Consider the following 16534-nt stretch of genomic DNA (forward strand, 5'->3'; position numbering starts at 1 on the left):
CCTGGGCTCTGGCCTCCAGGAGGAGATGAGAACCAGCCATGGATCCAGGGCAGCTGCCCCCCACTGCCCACAAAATGCTAGATGTGGGCAGAGCAGAATATGGGTGTTCTAGAACGAACCCATTTTTCCAATAGGGGGAAGAGACCGTCTCAGTAGCAATCTGACCCTAATCCTCACCCTGGCTCCCTCTCCCCCGGGTCCTGGTGGAGACAGAGACTGGGAAAGAGCCAGGCCTAGGGAAAGTACAAGCCCAGAGTGGAGGGGCCTGCCTGGGGGCACTCTCCCAACTGTCTTGGGGACCCATGCCTCCACCTCCTCATGCATGAGGTCCCCTCAAGGGTCTCCATGCAACTCTTTGGCACCCTCAATCCTCAAGTCCCAAACTCTCCAAAGCTCACTGCCCAGCTGCTTGGGGACAGGGGCTTCCAGAGGTCTGACAACCGGGCCCCAGGAATCTGGGCTCGGTACAAGTCCCAGCTGGTCTCACATGCAGCCCTGGGGGCAACCTCAGGTCTAAGATGAATCCCTCTTGCTGCTCCTCTTCCAAATCCCACTGACCACTGTCCTCCCATGAAAGCAGGAGTTGAGAGTGGACTGGCTGCCTGCAGGACTGTGCAGTGTCCCTCACTGGGGACTCGGGAGGAAAGGCTCCTGCCAGCCGCCACGGGACACAGCCCCGCCCTGTCCCGAACTGCCAGGGTGCAGCTTTACCTTTTCTGCTTGGCTGAGCTCCTCCTTACTCCTTAGCCTATCCCTGTGGGGGGGGTCTGGGCCCAGGCCCTCGTCTTCTAGCAACTGCGCGTTCATGGTCAAGAGCCAAGCGGCCGTGCGGTCCAGGGCATTGGGGCTCACAGGTGAAGGGCCCTACAATGAAACACAGCTGTGAGGTCTGGAGGGTGGCAGAAGGGAGGGGCAGGGGTGGGAGTTGTACCCGGTGAGCCACGGGGACAAGGATGGGGACCTCCAGCTGACCGGGCCCCTACTGATGTGGCTGCCCCTGACCAAGGAAGCACTGACTCCTAGACGGCAGCCGGAGGCAGAGCTGAGAGCCCAGGTGGCCTCCTGAGCCGCTCTCTGCCACCCAGGTGAAACTGGGTGCTCTACCAGAAGCACATCAATTCCACGTACGGTGTGTGCCCTGGGTGACAGGAAACGCCCGTGTACCCTGGCAGTGGAGCTCTGGAGGCCAACTCAGGGCAGGGACAGAGCCTGTGGGGGACAGATCAACTCCTGCCCTGGGCAGGGCTCTCACAGGCTTAGAACTGGAGATGGACTGACCACTCCGTCTTTCTCCCTGACCCCAGCTGTCTGAGGGGAAACTGGCAGAGGGACCCTAACTTGGCAGTGCCCCTGGTTCACAGGACTGAGGCTGGGGCCAGTGGGGCTGAATGCAGCGTCATTCAGCATGGGATGGCAGCTGGGTGCAGGTGGAGATGAAATGACTGGGAGGAGCAGCGTAACATGGGCTTGACCCCCACGGCCCGCCCTCCACCAGCACACTGACCTGCTTGTGCACCGCACGCGGCTTCAGCTCGGGGCTGTCACCCTTGGAGGACGAGGACTGCTGCCGCAGCCGGGCTCCGGGGCCGGCCCAGTCGGGCGAGGCGGAGGCCAGAGTCCCGCTCGAGGGCCGCGGGTACTGCAGGGTGCTCAGCAAGGTGGGTGGCGTCCGGCCACGGGGGGCAGGTGGTGGCGGTGGGGGCGGGGGTGGCGGCTGGTCGATCCGACGCTGGGGGCCGGCACTGTTCTGCCGCGGCACCGTGGGCTGCCCGCCCTTTTCAGTCAGAGACATCTGCCGCCGCGCCAGCTCCCCCGGCCGTCGCCCAAGCTCCTCGGCGGCGCTGCTGAAACTCCCCAGCTTGGCAGCAGCCGCCAGCTCCTCGCTGTTGCTGTGGGAGCTCAGGGAGCTGTGGCCCTCAGAGCCTGAGTCGCCAAGGCCGCGGGGCGACAGTGGCAGGCCAGCCGCCATCTGGTACACAGGGTTCTGGAAAGAGAGCGGTGCCAACAGCTGGGGCCGGCCTGGCGCGCCCTCGGAGGTGCCTGGCGTGGTCGGCGTCTGGCCTGCTCGCCGCACTGTGGCCAGCCCTGCCAGGCTCACGGGGGCTGCCCGTGCCGGCCACCCGGCCACCAGCTGAGCTGCAGGCGCCTGCCCGTCAGTGGGGAGGGCGTCGGGGCCCGCTGGGGAGCCCGCCTCCCCATCCAGCGCGCGGGTGTCTTGGAGGTCCACCATGGACAGGCTCTTGCCACCGTTGGCCATCTGGAGATCAGGCTCGTTGGCTTCCGAGTAACTGGAGCTGCGGGCAGGTGAGGGCTGGACCCCGGAGGACCTTGTGACAAAAAACAAGTCCTTGTTTTCGGGGGTTGGAGACGGTAACCGGGTGAAATCTATCAGACTGCAGGGAGACAAGCACACACAGGGAAAGAAGGGGGAAGAGAAGAACTGTGAATGCGGCCAAGGCGGGTCCAAACCGAGAGCCCCCGCAGATCTGCCGGGACGGGCGCCCTGAGCTGGGGCTGAGGGAGGAGAGGGAAGGGGGAGGGGAGGGGAGGACCAGGGACCCAGCTGCAAATCCCACAGCCCGGGCAGCTGACCCTGGCAGAAGCCCCCACGGGGACTGGGTGGCTGAGGTGGCTGCTCCAGCACAAACCCTCATGTTAGAGACCAGCGCTGCTAGTGCCAGGCCAGGCTGCCTGACAGGACCTTCCCCTGCTCAGCTGCATCTTGAGATGATGGGGGCCAAGGCCTGAGTGTTCTGGAAAATTCCCCTCACTAATCCCAAACCAGAACACAGTGGCTCTCTGCCATCCAAAGGTCCTGCACAGAGAATTCCGACTTCGAAGCCACAAGGGCTCCCTCTGCCTCTTCCCTCTTGCTCCTGATCAGACTGGTGACTGCAGTGGGGCCTGGTGAAGCCTCCCCTGCCCAGCCTCCTGCTGTCACGCCCCTTCAGTGACTGGCAGGCGGGGGCTGGTGTTCCTGCCAAAAACAAGGAACCAGAGGAGGATTCTCAAGGAGTGACTCAGGCAGGCAGGGTCTGCACCTGCAGTGGCAGGATGTGCCCTCCCTGGGTCTTCCAGCCTCTCCTGGGCCCCTGCCTGGTAATCGGCTCCTTGGAAGGAGGCACAATGTGGCAGGGCTGGCCGGGCTCTGGAGGAAAGGGTGTGGGGGTGAGAAGGGCTCTGTGGAGGCTGGAGGCAGCAAGGACCCTGGGGTTTGACATGGGCTGGGAATGGGCTTAAGAGTCAGCTTAGCCTGGGACAGAGGAAGCACTATGCCCCAAATGGTGGGGCTTGTGGAGAGCAGGCTGTGACCACTGGGGCCCATTCACTTGTGGGCCATGAAGAATGGACAAGGGCAGCAAGTGGAGCTGGGAAACACCCAGACCGGCCACACACCTAGTCAGTTCTCCTCAAAACCCACATGCCTGCTGTCTCTCAGCCAAGGCGTGTCCCCATTGTAACCCAGATCTGCCTCACTTGGCAGGTGTTAGATGAACTGCAGAACTCAGAGGGACCTGGGGAGTGGTGTCTGGCCTCTTCCCAAGCCCCCAGTCCTGCACACCACACCCCCTAGGTCCTCAATCTCCACACCCTCATCCACATAAAAGCCTGATGCTGCCACCACCTCCGGAAACCCTCGCCCTGACTTCCAACTCTGCTGGCCCAGCCTCACCCTCACTAGCTGGTCCAGGGTGGCCCCAGGTAGGGAGGAGAGTGAATGAGTGAGGCATAAATGGGTCAATATAAATGCCTACTTTTTCAAAGGTATACCCTCATTTTGAGAGCAACGTTGGGGAACATTTGCCTCCCCTTCCACTGAGCATGCATTTTATGTACAAGGCACAGGGTAAGGATCGGGCCTCAACTCTCCAGTTTTTTGGAGCTCCTGGCCTCAAAGCCTTGTAGTCACCCAAACTGCTGCCGAAAACGCGCATCCCTGCAAACCATTTCTGGAGATTCCAACTGGGCCCAGGACATGCCAGGAGGACAGGTATTTTTAACACACCTGGATGATCCAGAGGTTATTTGGGACCAGTGATTATTCTCCAACAGAACATGTTGTCTTTACCCAGGCCCTCTACCCAGAATGCATTTTCCATCAATGCAAATGTTTCCTAAAAAGCTCAAAACTACAGCATCACCTCACCCAGGCAGCCTTCCCTGGTTTTTCCCAAATGGAGGTTCACTACTCAGGGGCTGCGCAACACATTTCACTTTCCCCCCAGCTTGTTTTACAATCGCTTGTGTCGGCATCCTCCTGCCCAGCTGAGCCTGCAGGCAGGCTTGGGCTGTGCTTTGTCTGCATGGACACCCAATGTCTGGCACACCTGGCAGCTCTTACCCAGAGAGATCGTTCTCGATCACCATCTTCTGTAGCCCAGCCGAAATGCTGCTGCTCCCAGAGCCGGGCGTGGAGGCCAGGTCGTTGGTCCCTGGGAGCTGCCCACTGCCTGGGGTGCTCAGTGCTGTGTGGACGTCCCTCAGGATTCGAGGCAAGGGCCCCAATTTGGATATGATACTCTGTTAAGGCACAGGAAGAGGCAGGTGTGATTTGTTGGGGCCACCCGGGGAGGCCCAGTGAGCTGCAGCCACTGCGGTTCAAAACGCCTGAGGAGTGAGGCAGACAGGCAGACCCGCCCTCCCCTGCCAGTCAGATCCAGCAGGTCTGCGGCGGGGGCTGGGGGGCCAGGAATATGCAAATTACACACCTACCAGCTCCCCAGATATTTCTGGGACAGAGGTGCAAGGCCCACGGGAAGAAACTGACCTAGTCTGAGCCTTTGACCCTAGTTCGTCCTATCTTGGTGGCCCGCCCCCCGAGAGGAAAGTGCAGGTGGAATCCAGAATTCCCACACTCCTGCACACCGTCTACTCCACAGGGTAGGCCAGGGCCTGACCCTTCGACATCTGGGCCCTGGGGGAGGTGGTCCAGGCACAAGCAGGCACCACCATGTGCCTGTCAGACGATTAGCAAATGGACCCATGTCGACCTCACTGTCGTGCTTAAGACCGATGGTGCTAAGTGAGGACTCCAGGCTGCGCGGCCCCACTGAGGGAGGCGACTCTGCCGCCACCAGCCTGGGCACTGGCCTTCCAGGTAGGGCTTTGTGCGCAAAGGAAGTGTGACGACCGTGCTGCTGTCAATAGAGCAGAGCCTTGAGAGATGCAGAGCCCAACCGCACGCCCTCACTGCAGCACTGATGGCTGCCGGTCACTGTGCAGGCATGGGGCTGGTGGCCGGCACAGGGACCCGGGGAGCGGTGGCAGCCAGAGGGACTGGTGCTGGCAGCAGAGCAGGGAGAGGGAGCCGTGGGCCGGCTTTCCATTGCCCCTCCTGTGTCTGTCACAGCCAAGGGCAGCGGACATAAAGGAGCAGAAATGACTGCAACAGCATCTGTTTGTGGTGAAAAGCTGGACTAACCTGCGTGTCCAACAACAGGGGGCCAGTGAAATAAACCGTAGTCATGTGACAGGACCATCTGTGGCCACAAGAAAGGTCGCAGAGGCCGAGCAGCGTGTGCTGCTGTGGAAAGATGTCCACACACATCACAGCGCGCACGTAAATTCTCACTTAACACAATCAGAACTGGAAAGAGCCCTGTGCTTGTGTGTGTACCCTTAACACACACGCAGACGCGTCTTAGAAGGCCGCGCACCAGAGCACCCTGTGTGGTCACCGCCAGGAAAGGGACGGGAACAGGAGGCCTTCCAGCCCTGTCTCAGCAGTAACGACTTCTGTAGGGGGCCTCTTACAAAAACCAACGAATATTCTGGAACTAGACTGTGGTAGGCCCAGCTCTTGCTGCCAAAAACCTGTTCACTGTGTGGGCTGGGGCTGCTGGCAGGGCACAGGGGCCCCCTGGCCACACAGAGGGCCCATTCCGGGTGGCTGCAGCCATGTCAGGGGTGTCTAGGGAACAACCATTTCAACAGACGGTCAAAGGCAATTGTGGACAGGTTTGTAACTTCCTGTCTGACATGCAAAGGTACGGCATTCTCAGTCTTTTTCTTGTCAGTAGCCTTAAAACCCAGAATGAGGACATTTTCATAGAAAGAGCTAAATCTGATCACATTTCTCACAGGGAACACACCTTCCTACACGCAATCCACCCACTCAATGCCGAGCGCACAGAGACGCAGCCGAGGCCCCAGTACCCAGGGTGGGCTCCCAGCCGGCAGGCGCTGGAGAGTGAACGGGGCCCAGAGACCCCAGTGCGTGCTGATGACTTGGGTCGGAACCTTGGGCTCCAGCACGCGGGCAGGGCTGCTGATCTGCACCACACAGGAGAACCCTTTGGCCGCCCCCTGCCCCCAGGGGCAGGCACCTGCTCCAGCTGGCTGACGGCCTCCCAGAGCAGCGAGTGCAGGCTGGACAGCTCGCGGCCCAGGTCGATGTAGCCCTCGAAGCCGGCTGTGTTGGAGATGGTCTCGGGATTGGAGATTTCCAGCAGGAAGCGCTGCATGTTGGTCCACTCGTGCTCCAAGAACTGGTTCATGAATGACATGTACTCCTCTTTGCTGCCAAACCTGGCGGGAGAGCAGACAGGGTGAGGGACCCAGGGCCGAGGCAGGCCCCCAGAAAGCCAGGCCCCACCCAGGAACCCCATTCTCTGAGACATCCCCACCTCCTCACCCACTGTGGCCAGTTCCTGCACCCCTAACTCCACCAGCCAACCAGTCTGCTTTGACTCAGGGTCCTCCTTCCTCATGGACAAGTCCAGGGACCCTTTTCTGGAGCTTTTCTCACAGGACCATCCTGTGGCCCTCGATCCCCTTTCACGGCCAGCCACCACGCCTTCCTCTCACCCTGCAGTTTCAACGGCCTGGTGGGCAGATGATCCTCAGTCCACGCTTGGCCGGGTCTCTCTGCCGAGCCCACAGACGTGCACATCCGCAGTGCCACCCCCACCCGCCGCAAGCCTGGCCAAGCCTGAAGTCATGGCCATCACCCCAAATCCAGGCCCTCATCCCACACTCCCTATCCCAAGTGGGGACACCATCGTCTATCAGACAGGTGAGCAAGAAGTCTGTCGGGTCATCTCCTCCCTCTCCCTCGCACAACTGGCGAGGCCGGCTGACCTTATCTTCTCATTACCCTTGACCTTGCAGCCTGCGCCTCCTGCATCACCTCCCTGCCCCCCAATATTTCCTCTGCTGCCCTCTTGCTGGAACCACAGCTATGCTCTCCTGCCTCTCAGTTGCAAGTCCCGCTCCCTCCAATCTCCTTGCCTCCCCACTGTCAAGTTCGACCTTTTTAGGACCTTTTTAGGATATAGAGGGCTGTCCTCTCCCATGCTTAAGCCCTTTGGTAGCTCCCACCACCCTGCCTGGCCTTCGAGTCCCTGCTGTCCTCTTGGGTCTCTTCTCCCACTTCCCCCAGGTGGCACTTAATGATTCCGGAATGCCACGCTGCCTTGTTCCTACAGCACACCGCCCGCCTGGGGGCTGCCCTGCCTCTGCTCCTGACACACAGCTGGGGCGCAGGCATTTGGGGAAGCCACCCTGTCTCCTGTCCCAGCCAGCTCAGGGCCCCCCCTGAGAGACTGTGTTCCCTCTCTGCTGCTCACTCTTCATTCCCCCCACCCCCCACTGACGTGTTGGTTCCGCAGGGCTGGGACCAGGCATGACTCACAGCCCCGCACAGAGGTGGTCCCGGAACGAGGGACTGGATGACCCAGCCCTTCCATGGCCGCCCCCTCAATCTAAGGTACGGTCCAAAACACTGACGTGCTTATGAGCAAGGACATCCTTGACAGCACTCAGCAAGGACAGTCTGAAACAGCGCCAGTGCCCAACCCCCGGGGGCGGGCTGAGGAAATACGGGTGCTCCTCCCTTGAAGGCATATTAGTCATTCACCTCAAAATAAGGCTTATGAATGTTAAGCACATGGGATAATCCTTATAATAAAATGTCAATTCAAAACAGCTGAAGGGAAAAAATATCTTCTCACCTCTGAAAATTAAGGAAACATACCAAAATGGCATGTACATCTGCTAGGGGAGGATAGGGTATGGAGGAGCTCTCATTTTGGAAAAGGGGGAGGGGAAGACTGAGCATGACCGGGACAGAGGCAGGGCGCACCCCCCCCCCCCAGGCCTCCAGCCCTGCCCGCCAGATGGGGACGTGGCACTCACTTGGCGAAGTTGGCCAGGTTCTGGGTAACCTTGGCGATGAGGGTGAGGGTGCGGGCGGTGCGGTCGTCCGGGTACTCCTGCAGCAGGTTGAAGAGCGAGGGCGACATGATGGCCGGGCAGAGGAAGCGTAGAAACAGGGAGGCGCTGATGAGCCGCTCGCTGATGTCGGGCCGGCCTCGGCTGCTGCACTCCTGCCGCCACGAGGCGAACACCTCTTTCAGCTCCCGTGGGAAGACGCTGGGGAGCGACAGACAAGAACGGGCCTGCTGGTCAGGCAGGGCGGCGCCGGGACAGCAGGGACCTGGTTCTGGGTCTGCTCTGCCCTGGGTTCTGACCCTGAGAGCTGTGAGCTCTGCCCGCTGCTCCACCCTCCGTCGCCCAGCCGTCGCCCAGCCATCACTTAGCCATCATCCACCGGACCGGGCTGCTGGGGAGCCGAGACAGTGCGGGGAGGGCACAGAGTGCTGGTAAATGGAAAGGGCAGCCCTTAGCCCTTTCCAACCTCCAGTCAGGGTGCCGGCCTCCCCTTGAAGGGGCACAGAGGAGCCAGGTCTCTGCCCCGACCGGGACAAACGGCAAGGGCCAGCTCTGGGTCTGGGCCCTTCCCACCATCCCCAGTGCTTCACCTTCCTCCCCAGACAGCAGGCATCTGGGTCGAGGGGACAGCGAGGAAAACACAGCCGGGACAGACCACGGCTCCTTGGTTCCCATCAGCAGCTTTGGAGACTTTTACTCCCCTTGCTCAAGGAACATTACAGGAATTAGAGGTTTTCGGGAAAGCCCAGAGTGACCAAGAAGGTGGGAGTATTCTGACACGGGGTGAAGACATACGTAGCTCTCCCCTCTCTAGGCAGGGACAGACTTCCCTGGCGGACCCAGTGAGCACAGCCAGGGTCCCTCACCCCACACTGGGCATCTCCAACCTGCCAAGGAAGACCCCACCGTGTCAAGCTTTAAGTAGCTTTCCTACCTTTTACCCTGAAAGACGCACCTCCTGCCTTGGGGCAGGCCAGGACCCAGGGCTCCCTGAACCCAGTCCGTGCCTGGCTCTGTCATGACCTCCAGGAGCTTGGAGCAAGTGCCTGGTCCTCCCTGGCCTTTCATTTCCTCACTGTTACACCGAGAACAAGGCCATCTAAAGGCTCAGACCCCCAGGCCACAGGAGGCCTTCATCAACTTGGAAAGCTTGGGCCCACCAGGCGCAGCACCCAGGCCAGTGGGCTCTCAGCAGGGACTGTGATGGGCACAAAAGCACGGCTTGAGAAGACGTGAGGGGCGGAAGCCTTTGGCCCAGGTTGTTGAAGAGCCCGGCATAGGAGTGGGCAGGGGGCGGGCACTGAGTGGTAACATCTATCGGTGGCATCCAGAACTGAGAGGTGCCTCTGGGTCTCTGACAAACACCAGGAAGAGGAAATGGAAAAGCACTGCCCAAGGTTCCCATTCCCTGTGGCCCACACCCACCCACCCTGGGAAGAGCAGGGCGGTGTGAAAACACGGCCTAGCCCCAGGGCGGAAAGTGTGTGCCCAGAGGGTTCAAGGCTCTCAGGTCACCCCTCCATCGCCAGGGCCCGGGGTCATCAGTGACCCAGCCCGAGGGGCCATGCTGGCCCCGGGTGAGCACTCTGTGCAGCCCAGGAACAGAGGGACCTGCACAGTGGGGCACCCCCTACTGGCTCTGGCCATTTCCCCACCCCCTTCTCAAGGCTGTCGCCCACCTAGGGGGTCTCTCTGCTGAACAATTCCAGGGCCCTTTGTGTGCCCTGCCCTGAGCTGGCGGGTCCAGCTGCCCCGGGGTGCTCCCAGCACGTGCAGGAAACAGGTGCAGACACAGGCACAATGCCACTCTGATGGGATCAGGGTTGTGGCAGAGGTTCCCCAAGGGAGGTGAGCCGACTGTCTGAAGGTGGGCCATAGAAGGGAGCCAGGCGTAAGGCCTTAAGGCCGGAAGGGAAGAAGCAGGACCAAAGAAAGGAGTAAGGCATGGCTGGGGGGTAGGGTCAGGAGAACAGGTCCCGAGGGGGAGCAAATGGCCGAGGAGAAAACCCCAGTGCTTGGGGCTGGTAGCAAGGTCCCTGCCCGACAGCCACGCACACCACACCATTAGCAAGGCCGCAGCCCGCGCAAGCTCAGCCGGCCACCACACATGCCTCAGGAACAGGCAGGTGCCTGGGACGCTAGCCTAGCAGGACGTGGCCCTTGGACTACTTCTGGCCCCGACTGCAATCCCATCTGAACAGTCCACTCTGCACGTCCCTGCCCTTCTCTCGGGGGCTCGCAGCAGCCCGCAGACCTCTGCTTTTATTAAAGCCCGAACCTTGCTTCTCTGTTCTCTACAGCCCAGGCACCCACACGGGCCCCTGCTGGGCGCGATCACAAGCCTGTGACGTGCGCACCACACTCCTACAGACAGACGAGTGGTGTCAGGTTAAGCCATGCATGCACCCCGGACGGGTGCCCGAGCAGGGCCCTGCCCGTCTCGCTCCCCAGCATCTACGACAGCGCCAGCCACACAGGGCCCTCACTAATGAACCCGTGCAATGGGCAGCCAGCTCCACGCGTGCAAACCATGCCCTGCCCGTGTTCTGGAACACTCCCTTACATCTGAGAGCCCAAAAAGGGCCAGGACAGTGGCCTGGTGGCCCAGCAAGACTTTGCAGAGCCAGGCAGAGGTGTGCGAGGCTACAGGCGTGTTGCCGCCCCTCTCCTTATTAAGCCTCAGCTCTGTTGTATGTTAAGTCGAGCACCAGGGAACAGAGCTCCTCACCGAGCTATGTGAATGCGAACAGCACACCCATGCCCAGCGCAGTGTCTGGCACCCTGCGGGCACCCGACACAGGGCGGGGCAGGCCCCGGGCAGCTGAGCCCAAGGAGGGCGCATGGAGGCAGCACTGACCAGTAGGAGTTGATGATCTTGCAGAAGGCCAGTTCACAGCACATCTTGAGGTTGCCCTGGTGCTCAGGGAGGTCAGCGGCCGAGCACTTGCTGGGGTCCACTTCGCAGTTCTCGTCTGACTCATACAGCGCTTTGATGAACTCACCTGTGGCCGAGAGGGGTGGTAAGGACCTGGGGGGCACGTCCCACCCTCTGCCCACCGCCAGCCTGAACCCTCCCTCCCTACCTAGTGCATCCTGCAGGTACTTCTGGCCCACCAACTTGAGGTACTCCTCGATGGCCTTGGTGGCCAGCGTGTTTTCCCGGAAGATGAGGTGCTCATTGTCCCCACAGCGGTCTACCTCTGACATCATCAGGTCCGTCAGGAAGTCCTGGGGAGGCAGGCGGTGGGGGGGTGGACCTGAGCAGGCCGGGCAGGGAGGGCCCTGGGAGTCTGCACCCGCTCCCCGGCCAGAAGCCCCTGCTTCTCAAGGTGGCTCCAGCATCAACCCTTGGGGGCTGCCGGGGAGAGAGGGGAGGGCAGCCAGGTGAGGGGGGACACCTAGTGCTGGGGACATCAGAGCTGTGTCTAGAGACCGCGAGGCAGGCCTGGGCAAGAGCATGCCACACGGACACTAGCTTCCCGCATCACGGCCAGACCAGCTGGACTCAAGTCCCTGCTCAGCCCTGACCACACCTGGCTGGGTGACCAGAGGACACCCCCAACCACACCATCAGTGCCAAAGGGGATATCAGGCCACCCTCTCTCCCTCATACAGAAGACACACTGCTGCTCTGTACCCGTTACTCTGACGGGTCTCCCACCAGACTGACTTGTCCTGTGTGGTCCCTCGGAGGATGAGAGAGGGGCAGAGGCTGTCCGGCTGCCCCAGAAGGCAGTGGCACCACTACCCACCTGGCAAACCCGGGCAGCAGCTCCTCACTGCTGCGATCCCACAGGCAGGGTCATGGGACGACCCCAGGAAGGAGCCTGAGCCCACACCTCCCTCCGGACCGCAGGGAGCCTGTAGCTGAACCTGCTGCAACCGCCCGGGGGACTCCCTCCCCACGGAGCCCCTCCTCCTCTCACCCACAGCCAACTTCGTGATTTGGGGGAGGGAGCCAGAGTCCCAGGGGAAGATGAAGGGCAGGGCAGGGGCCGCCCAGCAATGAAGCTACAAGATGGCCATTGTGGCCCAGGGCTTCTGGTGTGCACAACTTTCGGTCCCTCTGTCATCACGAGTGGCCTTTGAAATACAGCTTGAGGCCCAGGACACCCTGCTGGCCAAAGGTGGGACAGGAGGAGGGCTGGAGAAGCTGACGATGGCCTCTCAGGGGACCACATGGCCTGAGGGGCCCTTCCTGACCTACAGATGACCTGTAGGGCCTCCTTCTCTAAAACACACCGAGGCAGGACCCAGGCTCTACCAGGCTCTTACTGACGCCCAGGGGGCTTCCTGAACCCCTGGAATGGGTGCTTGGCTCTTAGAGCTAGGACCCAATGAGGGGACAGGCACAGAACACTAAGTGACCTGTCCAAGGCCACACAGCTACCTGGGCCATATCTGGCCCAAGTCCCCTGCTACCTTCACAGGTCCCGTTCCCCCTGTTGCACTGAGGAGAGAGGGGGTGGTGGGGAGAAGCCCCTTGGAGTCCCAAGATAGAGACTCTGAAAAGTCACCGCCCAGGAGAGTGGAACCTGGGAGGACAGCAAGGTGCTGTGATAGCCGGTCACGTGGCCTTCACCTCTGCACCGTAGTGCCCATGTCAGATGCTGTGCCTCTCACCAAGAACACTTCCTTAGCCCCCAAGTTCTTTGAACAGAGCAGGCGCTCACATGCGCGGCAGCCGAGCAGCACGAGTTACTTCTATCCTCCTGCCTACGCTCCCCTGCCCCACGGAGGGCCGCGGGGGGCAGGGGTGACCCTGGAGCTCGAATCTGTGTCTGGGTGTGAGAGTGAGGGGCTGCGACAGTACCCTGGTGGTCACCAGATGGGGATGAACGCAACACCTCACCGGACAGGTGTGGCTGAGTTGCTGAGACCCCTGAGCTAGAAGAGGCTGGCCCACGAGCCTCAGGGACTAGCCCTCTTAGGGGGGGGGGGCCCTAAACCCACCCCCTCACTACAAGATGCTGTCCCATCTATCAGCTCCATACCTGCCTCGGCGATCAGGGGCAGGAGCATGAAGCCCTGCCTCCCCCATGCAACTCCTGGGTTTGGGGGCCCACCCGGCTGTAATGGGGCCCTCGACAGGGCTGAGATCCACGGCGCGGACATGAGGAACAGCGGTACCCTAGCGCGTCACCAGGCCTTTCCGCATGACCAGGCATCGCGGGGCAGCCCGCACACGCACCTTCACTTTGCCCGTGCTCTGCAGGATGTGCACCAGGGCCGACGCCATCTCCTCCTTGGTTTTGGCACTGAGGATGGGCTCGAGGGCCGTGCAGAGCCCCAGGTAGTGGTTGGTGATGTGCTCGGCGAACTCCTTGTACATCTCCATGGGCAGGATGGTGACGGTCTGGTAGCGGGCCTTGATGCGGATCATGGGGCCGGGGCCCTTGCTGCCCTTGGGGTTGGGCGTCGCCACAGGGTACCACTTTTCCACGAACTGCCGCCCGGCCACCGAGGCGGCGGGCAGGCTCACCAGGCCCAGGTAACTGTTGCGCTCCTTCTTCTTCTTCTTGTCCGTCTCCCGGTACAGGTGGACGGTGACGGTGCGCAGGGGCGGCAGGTTGTGGAACTCGAAGTGCTCGCCCCAGAAGACATTGTCCGTCTTGAGCTTGCCCGTGGTGCGGGCGTAGAGCACGTCGTCCAGGCACAGCTCGCACAGGTACTTCTTCTTGGCCGGCAGGTCCTTGGCCTCGATCACCCACAGCTTCAGGATGTGCTCCACACGTCGGCTGTTGTCCTGCACACGCACAAGGGAGCCACGGTCACCGAGGGGCCGACCACCTGTCCACCCCCCAGCCCAGAGCTGGGGAGAGCTGTGAGACCCGGCAGGGCCCGGGGTACCACAGGATGGGGTGGGCCAGGGCCATTGCTGTATACGGACAGAGCTGTATCTCCTCTCTGTCTCGAACTAGCTCGCTGACCTTGGGGGAGGGACTCAGAGTCTAAGATTCAGTCCCCTTTCTATCAATAGAAACAAACAGTGAGAGACCAAGTAAGAGGTCAGCACAGTGCTTAGCACAGAACAGGCCGCCGTGCTGTTTATTAGCTCTTCTAGTTTGCTGGTCTGTAAAGTTACTTAAGAAGTGACCACTGCTAAGGCCCCCTCCGTAGTGACGTCCTGGTGACCAGGACCCCACCCAGGCCCTTGAGTCAGCCAAGGTAACAGACCCAGAAGCAGGTGATTACAGTTGGGGTCTCACAAACCTGACGGGGGAAGCCTGCGGGCAGTGGGGACACAGAGTAGGGCACCAGCCTAGGCCAGCGGTGCTCGCCTGGAGGATGGGACAGGCGTCTACACTGGAATTGGATGGGTGACCAACTGGCCAGGGGAGGAGGGACAGGAGACCCAGGCAGGAGGACACCAGCACCCAACTCCCTAAGAACCCACACTCAGTTCTCTGGCCCAGCCTCCACTGTGTAGCTTTGAGAGCAGAGGCCCACAGCACCCGAGAGAGCCCGGCCAACTCAAACCCCTGTCCCAGGGCCCAACCCTATAGCCCACTCAGGCCCTGCCCCCAGGCCGGCTTCCCCCACCCCACGCCACTCCCTGATGTCAGAGTCTGTGCTCTGCTCCAGGCCTAAGCTCGATCCCCCGAGCTTTGGTGGGAGGGGGCACAGCCTACCTTGTTGGGGTGCACTGCTCGCCGCAGGTTTTCCATCCACTTATCCCGCTCAGCTGCCGACCGGCAGGAGAAGCACTTGCTTCCTGATGACGTTGTCACCTGTGGGGGACAAGTAAGACAGTGTCATGAAGAAGGGGGACCGAGGGAGGCTGGGCAGGACAGAAGGCCTCCAGGGCTTGGGGGGCTTCGGCCACCAGGTCTGCAGCACCCGCCCGGGGAGGAGGCAGGGCACGGCTGAGAATGACCCCTCGTTATCACAGGTGCCAGTGGAGCAGTGACACCAGTGTCCCTGAGCAAATCAGTGACAGGAGGGTGGCCCAGCCCTGCACCCCCTGGCTCCTGGTTCCTCACCCCTTCCTCGATGCCCTCTGACCACAGGAAGGATCTTTCAGACTCCAACTTCACTCCCCGAGACAGAAGGCATGGGGTGCCTGCCCAGGTCAGAGGGCAGTGCTTAACCTGGGCTTCCCTCTTCAGGTGCCAAGGGTACAACCATAGATAGGCACCAGGGTCACCTCAGTCCTCAGCTGGCACCTTCTGATAGTTCTCTTTTGCCAAGTGACAATGACAACAATGATGGTCAGAGAAACTTAACATTTTGGGGCCAGACTGGAGAAATGAGAATTGGGCTGTCTGGGTGTGCTGGGCCCTGGGGTCCTCCTGCCTGGAACCCTTACCCGCCCTGTGCCGTCGGCCTCTTGCCCATCCTTCAATCTCCTCCAGGTGAGGGAGCCCAAGCTGCTCCTACTCTGTTCTGCTGTCCTCGGCACCATGCCGAGGGCTCTACAGGGAGAATCGGACTCCTTATCCAGAGATTCAAGGGCCGGCCTGAGCCACAGCACCCCCTGCTGGGGACCAGTGCCCAGGCACCATCTTCAGCCTGTCCTAGGCAAAGAGAGCCCAGAAGGACCATTGGGACCAGGAGTCTTAAACCAGAAAGAGTGGCCATAGGGCGTGGGGCAGATGCCACATGCATTCCACTCTTCTCCTGGGGCCAGGTTGCCACACTCATCCCCAAGGGGCTGATTTTCATTACCAGGCTCATTCCTCTATCAGGGAGCTCCCCTAATTATGTAAGCTGCTTGTGGGTGGGAGTAGGGGTGAGGTGGGAAGAAAATCTGATGAGAGAAGCAATCGGGAACTCCCAGGAGCACTCACAACATTCGTTACCCTGGTCCTGGGTTGGCCGCAGGCTTGTTGTGTGACCTCTTGATATCTTGCCCTCTCTGGGCCTCAGACTGCCCATCTACCATGAGGGACCGGACAGGTGACCCTCAGGTAGAGCCCTGCCAGGTTGGGTTGCTGCCCTTTGCTTGCTCTTAAACCTTGGGTCACAGAATGCTAGGGCAGAAAATGTTCTGATTGCTTTACAGAGGCGGGGAGACCGGCCCAGAAAAGGGGGTCCCCTCCACCATCCCACACTGCATTTAGGGGGTCTCTAAGGAGGGTGAGCAAGCTTCAGGCACGGGCCTTGGGGCTTAAACAATTCTACGTGGGCTTTTAACCCCCTTTTGCTCTTTACTGCCGGGGCCGCTTGCCCTCACCAGCATAGGGAATAGTGCTGGGTTATTTCCAAGGAGCCCGCAGAGAAGGAACAAAGCTTCCGTCTCTCAGCTCTACCTGGCCTCTTAGGGGCAAAAGCTGTGAATAGATTCCAACCACTGTCTCAAAGCCCAGGCCTCCGAGCACACCAGGAGGGTGGCTGGAGACCTGGCCTGGAAGCAGACGCC

General features: G+C 60.8%; 1 protein-coding gene across 11 annotated transcripts in view; it reads right to left on the reverse strand.

Annotated features, from left to right (window-relative positions):
• The window catches only part of DAB2IP (DAB2 interacting protein), a 182892-nt gene that overhangs the window by 10264 nt on the left and 156094 nt on the right, over positions 1 to 16534 (reverse strand). For 9 of the 11 annotated variants that reach the window (XM_053921061.1, XM_053921050.2, XM_053921048.2 and 6 more), the window contains 9 exons: positions 14805 to 14903; positions 13364 to 13918; positions 11256 to 11400; positions 11030 to 11174; positions 8137 to 8373; positions 6327 to 6528; positions 4343 to 4521; positions 1505 to 2393; positions 712 to 864 (listed from right to left, as the gene is read on the reverse strand). In XM_053921061.1, coding sequence (XP_053777036.1) covers positions 712 to 864; positions 1505 to 2393; positions 4343 to 4521; positions 6327 to 6528; positions 8137 to 8373; positions 11030 to 11174; positions 11256 to 11400; positions 13364 to 13918; positions 14805 to 14903 — 2604 coding nt within the window. The remainder of the gene's footprint in view (positions 1 to 711; positions 865 to 1504; positions 2394 to 4342; positions 4522 to 6326; positions 6529 to 8136; positions 8374 to 11029; positions 11175 to 11255; positions 11401 to 13363; positions 13919 to 14804; positions 14904 to 16534) is intronic. The other 2 variants (XM_053921059.2, XM_053921042.2) reach the window with 1 other exon arrangement.

This window comes from Desmodus rotundus, chromosome 1 (genome assembly GCF_022682495.2).
Source record: "Desmodus rotundus isolate HL8 chromosome 1, HLdesRot8A.1, whole genome shotgun sequence".
NCBI classification, from domain to species: Eukaryota; Metazoa; Chordata; class Mammalia; order Chiroptera; family Phyllostomidae; genus Desmodus; species Desmodus rotundus.